General features: G+C 62.0%; 1 protein-coding gene across 5 annotated transcripts in view; it reads right to left on the bottom strand.

Moving 5' to 3' along the window:
- Positions 1-3,268: 3,268 nt before the first annotated feature.
- FOXP4 (forkhead box P4) overlaps positions 3,269-10,977 on the bottom strand; it is a 53,063-nt gene continuing 45,354 nt past the window's right edge. For all 5 annotated transcript variants that reach the window (XM_082068947.1, XM_082068948.1, XM_082068949.1 and 2 more), the window contains 4 exons: positions 8,367-8,488; positions 8,176-8,242; positions 7,891-8,057; positions 3,269-7,682 (listed from right to left, as the gene is read on the bottom strand). In XM_082068947.1, coding sequence (XP_081925073.1) covers positions 7,538-7,682; positions 7,891-8,057; positions 8,176-8,242; positions 8,367-8,488 — 501 coding nt within the window. In that variant the 3' untranslated portion in view covers positions 3,269-7,537. The remainder of the gene's footprint in view (positions 7,683-7,890; positions 8,058-8,175; positions 8,243-8,366; positions 8,489-10,977) is intronic.

Below are 10,977 nucleotides of genomic sequence, written 5' to 3'. Positions count from 1 at the left end.
CTGCACGGCCGGGTGGGGATCAGCGGCGCTTTGTGCCGACCGCTCGTCCCGGTCACCCCGCTGCCCCAGCCCCAGCTCAGCCCTCCTCTGCCACCTCCTCGCCGCCTCCTCCCGTCGGGATCTCTCTCCTGTCCCACGCCACGTTCATTCAGAAGCAGGAGGCAGAATTTGGCAAGGCCCAGCCTTCCCTGACCTCTCCTCAGTGCTCTGTGTCATGGGGACGGTTCAGCATGTCACCGGCAGCATCCGCCGCGGGCAGCGTCTGTGGGACGAGTGGCTCCGCTGTCCCCGCTGCCGCTGTCCCATGAAGGGCCCTGGAAAACCAAATGTGCTGCTGCTGCCCAGCTGTGCTGAACCAGCCCCCAGCTCCATCCGTCCCTGGACTGGAACACCCCAGGGACGAGGGGAGCAGGGGGTGCGAATGAGTCTGCCGAGGTCTGTCACCGGGGTTACAATTTGCTCAGTGATGCCGAGCACCCAGCATTTTCCACAAAAGCAGGTATTATTTTCCCCCACAGCATTGTCCCCTCTAAAGACAGTTCCCCGGAGCAGCTCCAGCAGGGTGCTGGGCGGGCAGGAGCGGGGCTGGGGACGCCCCGCAGTGGCCGAATGAATCCCGCAGTGATCACACCCTGCACCGGCACCGCTGCACGGCCGGGAGCTGTGGGAGCCGGCTGTGTTTTGGAAAACAAGGCCATGTCTGTAGGTGTGGGACTGTCCTGACCCGCATTCCCAACCCCTGGCACCAGCCGCCGTGCTGAGCTCCTCCGCAGCCAAAGTAAACCCACCCCAGCGCTCCCAGCGCTCCCAGCGCTCCCAGTGCTCCCGGTGCTCCCGGTGCTCCCAGCTCCCGGCCGCGGCTCAGGCTCCTTGGCAGGAGCTGGTCTGGTCCCCATCGCCCCCGGGGCCACAGTTCCCCATGCACCCCAGAGCTTAAACCGGCTGAAAACCCCCGCTGACCTTCCCGGCTCCGGTGAGGATTTAGCACTAAGCCTCAACTTTGCAGTTCAAAGGGGGTTTTGCAACATTCCCGGCATTTATCCCTCGGCAAACCCTTCACAGTTTCGAAAGAAAAATAAATAAATAAGAGAAAATGCGTGCAATCTGCAAACAAAGCGCCCCGGCAGCCGCAGGCCGCGGCGCGGCCGACCCGCCGTGAATGGGGCTGCAGATCCGGCCGCGCCGCGGCACAGAGCGCGCTGTGCACACCCAGCCGTGTTGTTTTAGGGTCCCGGCCATCACCCCCCGATCTGTTGAGCGTAATTCCCAGTCGCTGGGCGCACACAACATCTCTAAACAAAATAACCTCCCCAAAGCCTCCTGCGCGGGGCGGGCGGGGAGGGCGGCGAGGTGCTGCGCTCGCTCTGAATGACCCCACTGTTCTACATTTGCTGCTAAAAGATTTTGATGAGTCACGAGCTATTTCTGTAAATAATAATAATAAAAAAAAAGGAAATGGACATTTAAAAGAAAAAAAAAGAGGGGCCCTGTGAACATTCATCTTTTGAAGATGGAAAAATGAAAGACTTCCCCCTCCCCTGCGCGCCGCTCCGGCCGGGGGCTGCAAGTGCTGCTTGGGGGGCAGCAGCACAAGTGGTGGGGGAGCATCGCGCTGTGCTCGCTGGGGCAGCCCCCCCACTGCCACCTGCCGCAGCTGCACCCAGGGGACAGCGGGGGGACCTCGGCCTGGGGGCTCAGCCCCCCAACAGTGCTGGGGGGAGCGAGACCTCTGGCGGCATCACCGGGGCCTTTGGCAGGGAAGGGAACTGGGGCACGAAGAGCATCGCCGAGGAGGATACGGGTGCACCGGGGATGGGACACCCAGCAGCTCGGGGATGGGGACACTCAGCAGCTCGGGGATGGGGACACTCAGCAGCTCGGGGATGGGGACACTCAGCAGCTCGGGGATGGGGACACTCAGCAGCTCGGGGATGGGGACACTGGGCAGCTCGGGGATGGGGACACCCAGCAGCTCGGGGATGGGGACACCCAGCAGCTCAGGGACGTGGTTCCCGAGGGGCAGCAGAGCGCTGGGCGCCTCTGCCCCCCGCTTGTGGGTGCACGGGGTTGCTCTGCACCCCGGAGTGGAGGGAGGGGGCGGCTGGTCCCAGCCTCTTCCCCCGTCCCCAGAGCGGTTCAGCAATCAGACCGGGGACACTTTCATGTCCATTGTGAAAAAATAAAAGAAAAAAAAAAAAGTTTCTAGTTTAAAAGTTAAAAGCTCTTTCTCCAAGTGTTAAATCAATCAAAGCCACATGCTCCCCAAGCCATCGACAGCCCGTGCCCACCCGCGAGCCCCTGCGCCCTCCCCGTGGGAGGCTGGGGATGGTCCCCTCCGCGTGGCCTGTGCAGAGCACCCATGGGTGCTGGCTCAGCCCCGGGGGCGCCGGGGGCACGTCCAGCGCCCCAGGAAGCCACCGGCGAGCTGGCCGGGGCTCAAAAGCCCTGGAAAAGGGCCACTGGAAAAAAGATTAAGCAAGTTTGGCCGAGACGGAGCGGTGGAGGGAAAGGGGATCTGACAGTCTATTAATATTGGCGGGGAGCCGCGGTGGGGAGCCAGGCGCGGGCGGCGGAGGGGCCTCGCTGCAGAACGGGGCTTAACAGACAGATTAAAGAAGAGAGAGGAGAAGAATTCCCTAAGAGCTGTGGCAAAACCCCTCTTACCTCCTGATTATTAACTTAACAGTTGTTATTTTTCATTCGAACAGGCTGATCTTCACCGCAGTGAACATGCAGCAACTCACCTTGGCCGCAGCCTCCAGGAAAACCCTTCCCAGCCCTGCAGGGGCTGTTTGTGAGGAAGAGGAGGGACCCTCCTGGCTGAGCTGCTGGGGCGCTTTTCCAGGGGCCATGCTGCCCCATCCCATCCCATCCCATCCCATCCCATCCCATCCCATCCCATCCCATCCCATCCCATCCCATCCCATCCCATCCCATCCCATCCTTCCCATTCCCATCCCATCCCATCCCACTCCACCCCATCCTTCCCATTCCCACCCCATCCCACTCCACCCCATCATTCCCATCCCATCTCACCCCATCATTCCCATCCCATCCCATCCCACTCCACCCCATCATTCCCATCCCACCCCAGCTGCAGGAATCCCCCAGCCCAGCCGGGTGCTCTGTCCTTCCATCAGCACACGCAGGAACTCCAGGCCTTTCCTCGGCTCCGGGGATGCAGGGAGCAAAGTGTGAGGTTACCAGCGCATCTTTTCTTTTCTCAATAACCATAACAAAGCAGCAGCACAGCAGCGCGATAGGTAACTTATTTTATTGCATTTTATAATGCCATTGTCCATACAGATTACATGCAGCTAGATCTACTGTACAAGGGTTTACCGTCTGCCAAAGCAGACACACGGAAGTTCAGAGTACAAATACACAGCGACGCTATTTCCTTTACACAGCGCGAGGGGGCGGCGGAGGAAGGGTCGGTTGACCCCCGTCCTCCCGCCCCCCGGCCCTCGTCCCCCCGCCAGTGTCCCCTTCCCACCCGGCGCCGGAGAGGACGGAGAAAGGGGAAAGAAAAGGGAAAGGAAAAGGTTGTGGCCGGGCTGGAACGTCCCCAGAGCAGCCTGGGGACCGGGGGGTCCCAGCCCTGGCACCCAGCGGGGACACCGCGGGGGGTCCCCAAACCCCGGCTCCCCCGGCCCCCCTGTCCCCAGCGCTCCCGGGACAAACGGCCACGGGAGCGTGAGGCTGGCGGGCGTGTAAACAAAGCAAACCCCTTTGGTTTATGGCAGGTTCGGCTGCTGCTCGCCCGTCGCCTGCGCTGCCCCCGCAGCGCTCCCGGCGCCCGGCCCTCCCAGCGCTGGCTCTGACCACCCTGCGGCTCGGCCTGTGCTCGCCAGGCGGGAAAATCATCGGAAAGAGAAGAGAAACACGGAAAACTGAGCAATTCCTTCAGTGGGAGACACGGGAAAACGCCTTTACTCAGGTGCTCAAAGCTGCCCCTGGCGGAGCTGCCCCAGGGAAAGAAACGGGCAAGAAAACAAAGAAAACAGAAAAAAACCAAAAAGAACAATTGGTGTTGGTAGGTTTAAACCCAGTATATATATATCTCAGTATATACAGACATACAACTCCGCCACACGTTGCATTTGGTCCTTTATCCTTCTCCCCCCGCCCAGCGCGCGTTTGAGGTAACACGTGCAGAATCCTGTAAAACCCAAACCGGCAGAGCCGAAGCGGAGGGTGAGGACGGGGCCGGCGCCGCCGGGGCCGCGGAGCCGCGCTGGGCCGGGGCGCCGGGGCGAGAGAACGGCTGACACACCCCTGAGCACCAAACCGGGCGCCTTTCCCACCAAATCACCCCTCGTCATTCCCGTTTCAGCAACCGAAGCACCACCCGGAGCCACAGGACTTTCCAAACCTGTGCATGTGTGTAAAAAACAAACCCTCCTTTATATTTATATATTTATTTATATATATATATAATATATATATAGTGCTCTTGGGAGGCAGGCTGGCAGCTGAGGAGCTGCGGCGATGCCCAGCGCGGAGGGGAAGCGCCAGGCTGGCCCGGGGGGCTGGGGGCGCCGGGTTCGGCTGGAGCCGCGGGGCACGCGGCTCGTCCGCCCCGGGAGCCGTCGCGGGGGTGTCAGTACCTCTGGAAAAGCTTAAAAAACTATAAATCACCCCGCAAGCGGGACCCGGGGGGTCGCTGGGGGGGTCACCAGCGCCGGGCACGCTGGGGGTTTGGCTGAACCGTATGTAAAATAATGGGGGGCTGCGAGCTGCTAAGAAATTGGATTTGAAGAGCAGGTGGAAGAGGAGGGAAAGGACCCAGGAGGAGCAAAGCAAGGGGAGCAGCTGCTGAAACAGCCCGGAAACAGCGGGGGGGCCCCGCAGCCCAGCGAGCGCCCACAGCACTGGGCTGCAAAACCTCCCCCCTGCGGAAGGACGGTGACACCAGTGCAAACCGGGTCACTCCCAGTACGCGGGCAGGTCGTTCCCTCCCCAGGGACACCGGGGCGTCCCCGACACGCTGGAGCACGCAGGTGACACCGGGTGCTGGCGCTGCCCTAAGAGGCACAATTGTCCCCCAGTGGGGACATGCAAAGCAAAAACCCAAAAGCCTGGTGGGGCAGGGGACCCTGCGAGGGGCTGCGCCCCCGCGCCCCCAGCAGCTCCCCGCTCCTCCACACGGGCAAAGCGGCAACGTGCGGCACCAGCAACACCCACCCCGCAGCTGTAAACCTGTGTGAGACAATAACTTAACATTGAAAGACCAAAAAAGCAAAAAAAAACAAAAAAAGGGAAAAAGAAAGCAAGTAGGGGAAATACAGGATGGCTGCAGCCCCCCTGGTGCTTTGGAGGTACAAGGGGACAGGGCTGCACCCAGGCTGCAAGGGACGGGGTTCGGTTCACAGCCCAGCCAGGGCAAGGGCTCCGGAGCCCGGCAGAGCCCGGCGGGGCCGCGGCGCTGGAGAACCTGCTCACCCTGACACTGCAGCCGAGCGAGCGGCCGCGGGACACACGGCGCGAGTGGAGACACCTAGCGAGGGCCGGCACGGATCGGCGCGGCACCGAGCACAGCACCGAGCGCGCCGGACACAGCGCCCACGGCACACAGCGCCCACGGCACACAGCGCCCACGGCACGCAGCGCCCACGGCTGCACACGTGCGGGCTGGGGCACCAGGCTGTGCAGGATTCTCTGGGTTTTTGGCAAGATAAAATGGCCCCTTTGCAGCAGCAGCCAGGGGTGCTGGTGAACCCCGTTAACGGCCCCAGTGCTGCTCCCCGAGGGTCTCGGCATCCCCGGGATGGTGCCGGGGGGCAGAGGGGCACGGTGGGGCGCCCTGCTCAGCCTCACTGGTGGCTGCGGGGGAGCAGGGACCCCCCGTATCTGCAGGAACTGAAGATGCAACGGGCAGCGAGAAGGACGCGCTGGACGAGCTGAGGTCCAGGCGTCCCCAGGGCCAAGAGCCCCTCAGGGACGTCACACAGGGGATGCATGTGGGCAAACAAGCACACAACCCCCGGCTCAAAGCTGCACGTTGCATTTTCAACCCAAAACGCAGCTCCAGGGGTGCCGGCACCAGGATCTGGGGCAGGGGACCATGTGCTGGGCAGTGACATAGCCCCCGCTGCCACCATCCCAACCCGGGGACGGGGACAGGCAGCGATGGAGCAGCGCTCCGGGGAGCCCCGAGCTGGGCTCAACAACAAGAGCAGCTCCATGTCCACCACAGTGAGTCCCCCCAGACCCCAGGGCACCTCGATGCTGCTGGTCCCCGGGGCCAGCACAGGACACGGGGGACGCTACAGCTGCGCCCGGGATGAGCCAGCGCCGGTACCCACGTCACCCCCACGGAAGGAAGGAGCAGGGAGCAGGGGGCTGCTTGGGTGTGTTCTTCTCGTTATTATTTTTTTTTTGGCATTAATACCATCTGTTCTCCTGAACTACGGACCTTCTGTCTCGAGCAATCTTTTGGTATCTTCCCATCTGGATGCACACACACGCAAGAGGATAACGCAGAGATGAAAGCGGAGCCCTCGCGGCAGCAGGCGCTGCTCGCCGGCCGCGGCCACGTGTGGCCACCACGGGGTTTCAGGGGGGTTGGCTTTGTCACCCACACCGGTGCCTCGGAGCCCCTGCCCGTCTTCGGTGGAGGAACCGGGCACGTGTGGGACCAGGAGCCACTGGCCACCCCCGTGGGCTGGGAGAGGTGTCACCCGCTGCCGCTGACACAGAGAAGGACGCAGGGACATGTCCTTGCTGCCCGGTGCTGGTGGCCAGCTGGGGACGGTCATCGCTGCTGGGGGTCACCAGCTGCCCCACCAGTGGGGACCAGGGGACTCGGGGAAGGCGGCAAACCCGGTGAGGGCTGCTCTGCTTGCTGGGAGTTTAACAACCTGCCGGAGGTGACACAGCCAAGGGGACACGGGCCCACCGACGCGCCAGTCCTCATCCTTCCCCAGCCACGAGACAACGGAGCGAGCCCGACATCCAGGCCATGGCAGAGGACTCGCCCCCATTTCTGCTGTTTCTTCCCCCAAAGCTGGGTGGAGGCAGCGCGTGGGCAGGGTCCGCAGTCCCTCCTAGTGCAGAACCCACCAGGCACGGAGAGGTGACAGCGGTCCCCGCCACCTCCTTCCCTCCCGGGCGGGCGCTGGAGGCCGGAGCATCGCCGGGAAGAGGCCTTGGAGCTGCCTCTCCCGTGCCCACCGCGCACAGGGGAGGAAGGAAGGACCATTTCGGACAGAAACAACCTACCATCCTCGTTCACCAGTCACTAACCAAGGGAGAAGGGGAGGAAAAAGTCCAGCTCTTGGGTTTTTGCTTCTCATGTCGCGGGACGTCCCTGCGGCAAGGGTCGGTCAGTCACCGGAGCCGGGGTGGAGCGGGGGGTGGAAGGGATGCGCCGACAGCAACAGGTTGTTGCACCAAGGAAACCCTTTTGCTTTGTGAAGTGCCTTTAGAAAACAGGTTAACGCCGAAGGTCACCTTGGGGAGGTGGGAGCCGTCGCTTGGTCTCCGGCCGGAGGGTGGGAAGGGTTTCCCCGCGGTGGGGAGGAGGAAGGGGTCCTTAGGACAAGTCTTCCACCGGCAGCTCCTCCTCCAGGTCCCTGTCGTCAGGAATCGTCACATTCTGGTTGGTGGTGGCCATCAGCGAGACGGGTCTGCTGTCGTCCTCGGCCTCGGCTGGTTCCTCCTTCACGTGCACTGGGTGGCTGTGGGGGGGAAGCCTTCAGCCTCGGGGAGCCGGTCCCACCAGCCGCAACCCCCCAAAGTTCTCGCTCCAAACCCTCCCGTCCCCTGGCTGCCCCTCACCCGGGGGACAGGAGCCGCAGGAGGCAACGGGCAGCTCCTGGTGCCCGTAGTGCCACTGTCCCTCATCTCCAAACCCCCTGTAACACCCCTGTCCGCGGGCAGGCTGACCTGTACTGCTGCGGGGACAGGCGCGGGCTGCTGCTGCCGTTGCTGTTGACCTGCTCCACGGTGCTGCTCACGTCGTCGTGGCCCACGTGCAGCATGGCGCTGGCGGAGCTGGTGTTGATCATGGTGGGGCTGTTGAGCAGCGGGAAGCTGCTCTCTGCCAGCGCCGCCTGCGACACAGAACAGCAGTAGCTCAAGGCACGGAGGACATGAGACCACGATGGAAAACGGGACGGGGGAGCGGCGAAGGTTTAGTGCCCCCTGCCAGGGATGGGTCTGGCTCCTTACCTGGTAACTTGCATTAAGTGCTCCGTAACCGAGTCCTGAAATCATGTTTTTGACTAAAGTCGGACTCCTGCAGAAAGAGAGGAAGCGGAATGATGCACGGCTGAGCGCTCCCAGCCCAGGGACGGGGGCTGGAGCGGCGCTGGGCACGGGAGCGGCTGCGGGGCCGCGTCCCGCGGGGCAGCCGGACCCACCCTGTCATCTTTGGTGGCCTTCGCTTTTGGTACTCGTGCTCGTCGACGGTCCAGACGGCTCCCTTGACGTTCTCCACGCGCACGAAGCACTTGTGCAGGCTGAGGTTGTGGCGGACGGCGTTCTGCGGGCAGAGCGGCAGCGGGCTCAGCGGCGCGGCCCTCGCCCGCACCCTCCTCCCCACCCTCCTCCTCCTGCCCGCGGGTCCCCGCGGCTCTGGCGAGCTCAGCTCGTCCCCAGCCCAGCGCCCGCGATGCTGCAAACGCTCGTGCATCCCAGCAGCACCGGGCAGGTTTGGGAGCTGGGCCCTCCAGACGCAGCAGGGACACGACCCCGGTGGACACGGGGAGTGGGACAGAGGGGACACGGGACGGGCCGCACCAGCCAGGACCCGGGAGCTGCAGCTCGCTCAGCAAAGCCAGCAAGTCCTTTTCTTTCTTTTCCTTTCCCCCCGCCCTCCCATTTTGGTCCTTTCCTTCCCTTTCTTCTTTACATCGACCATCTTTACATTTCTAAACGTAAAATAAAGAGACGCACACGTAGGCAGACAGTGCAGCCCCGAGAGATACCAGCTCCCTTTTCCCCTTCCAACTCCCTGCCATTTGCTACTGCCCCTATTTCATTACCAATTTTAATTTGCCTCTAATTAAATCCTGTGTATTTTTCCGACTCACTTGCTAATCCATGAGGGAGGCAGGAGGCTGGAGTGGAATCTCTCCGAGCTATAATTACAAAGGGCCTAATCACGCCGGGGCTCTGCCTTTGAATAAATTTCCTTGCATTAAGGTTCTCGGATTCTCTGCCTTGCAAATGAGAATGACCCCAATTTCAGCAAGTTGGCCTCGGAGGGTTCTTTTTTTTTTTTTTTTTTTTATTTCGAGTCCTGATTCGTGATGAGAGACTAATTCGTTACGCTAAAACATTAACAGCAATTTAAAAGGTCGAATGGGGGCTGTATAAACAAAGGAGCCGGCCAACACAACAAGGCAAAAGGAGACACAAGGACCGAACCCCCCCGCGCTGGAAAGTGTTGGAGCTCCCGGAAACTCATCAAATTGCACTGTCGCCCCTTTTTCTTTTTAATTTAAGGACAAAACCAAACAAAGCTGGGCTCCTTCCCATCCATCCATCCATCCATCCATCCGTCCGTCCGTCCATCCGTCCATCCATCCATCCATCCATCCATCCATCCCTCCCTCCCTCCCTCCAGTCCCCGGTCCCTGCTCTGCCCTCGCACCGTCTCCGTGCACCCCCCGCTCCTGGCCTGTGCCTGGGGGGCCGGGGCGGCCACTGCCTTGAACCCCTGTCCCCGGCAGCCAAACACAGAACTGCTCCGCGCCGGTGCCGGGTCCTGCCCCGCGCTCCTTCCTCCTCCTCCAAACAAAGCCCTGACCGATGGCACGAAACGTGGCAAAGCCAAACCCGTCCTGCACGTGTGGACGCAGCCCTGTCCTGTCCCCTGACACCCCCTGCCCCCCCTGCTTCCAGGGAACGTGAATTTGCAAAGCCAAAAGTGGAGATACACCCTGACACCAGGCAGGACGCGATTCAGCAGCACTGGAGCTGGGATGTCCCGTCCCTGGCACTGGTTGCTGGTCCCAGGACACACAGGTGCCAGGCGAGACCCCCCAAACACGGGAATCTCCCCCCCGCCCGGTGCTGGGGGGGTCCCTGCATCATCCTAACGTGGCTTTTGCATTTCCGAGTGTTTGTTCAGTGCCAGACCTGGCTGCTCTGTTTGCTCCTCGTCTTTGTCTTTTCTAATGATGTTTGCGTTGTGCCCCCGCCCCGCTGCTCGGGCTGTGCCGGGGGTCTCCCGGGGCCCCCGCAGCTCTGTCCCGCCGTGGGGCAGGACCCAGCTCGCCCCACACCCGTCCCAGCCCGGGCAGGACACCAGGGAGAAGTTGCTGCAGAAATGGTGCTTTTCTGAAGAGCAGAAATACCTTATTTTTTTCCTGCGTCTCCCCCACCTTGACAAGGTCTGGCCTTGGGCACTGAGAGTTGTGAAGTGAATCATCGCCCCCCAGCTTTTTTAATCCCCGACATCCCTTTTGGTGGTGGAGCAGGAGAAAGTAAAGAGCAGCAAAAAGGGAACCAGGAGGTTGGGGATGCCCCTCTGAGCCATCAACTCTGCCCTTGAGTGACACAGGCTGTGGGTGAATCGCAAAGAAAAATCCCCAAAACACTTATTCCTTTCAGCTAGGAGAAGGGGAGGAGAAAGGCATCTTCACCCACCATTATTTCCTTCTACAGATGGGGAAACAGAGGCACAGAGTGGGAAAAATGCTGTCCCAGACGGCCCCTGCTCTGCCCATGGTGCCCGTCCCCTCCAGCGTGTCTCCAAAGCCAGGTGTCCCCAGCGCCGGGTGTCCCCAGAGCCGGGTGTCCCCAGCGCTGCGGTGTCCCCAGCGCCGGGTGTCGCGGTGCTGGCCGGTGCTGCTCCGGCGCGGTGCCTGCAGTGCCGCTCCCGTGCCGTGAGGGGGACTCCAGACCCACGCAGCGACACGGCCAGGACCAAAAATAGCCCAGACAGCCCTGCCAGCCCCACATCCGCCTCCCCGGGGATGCTCGGACGCGCCGGCCCCGGCCGGCACCGCCTCCTGCACTCGGTGC

The sequence above is a fragment of the Streptopelia decaocto genome (genome assembly GCF_964273445.1).
Source record: "Streptopelia decaocto genome assembly, chromosome: 19".
Classification (NCBI taxonomy): Eukaryota; Metazoa; Chordata; class Aves; order Columbiformes; family Columbidae; genus Streptopelia; species Streptopelia decaocto.
The sequence above is the reverse complement of the archived record's forward strand: the minus strand, read 5'-3'. Positions and strand labels throughout refer to the sequence as shown.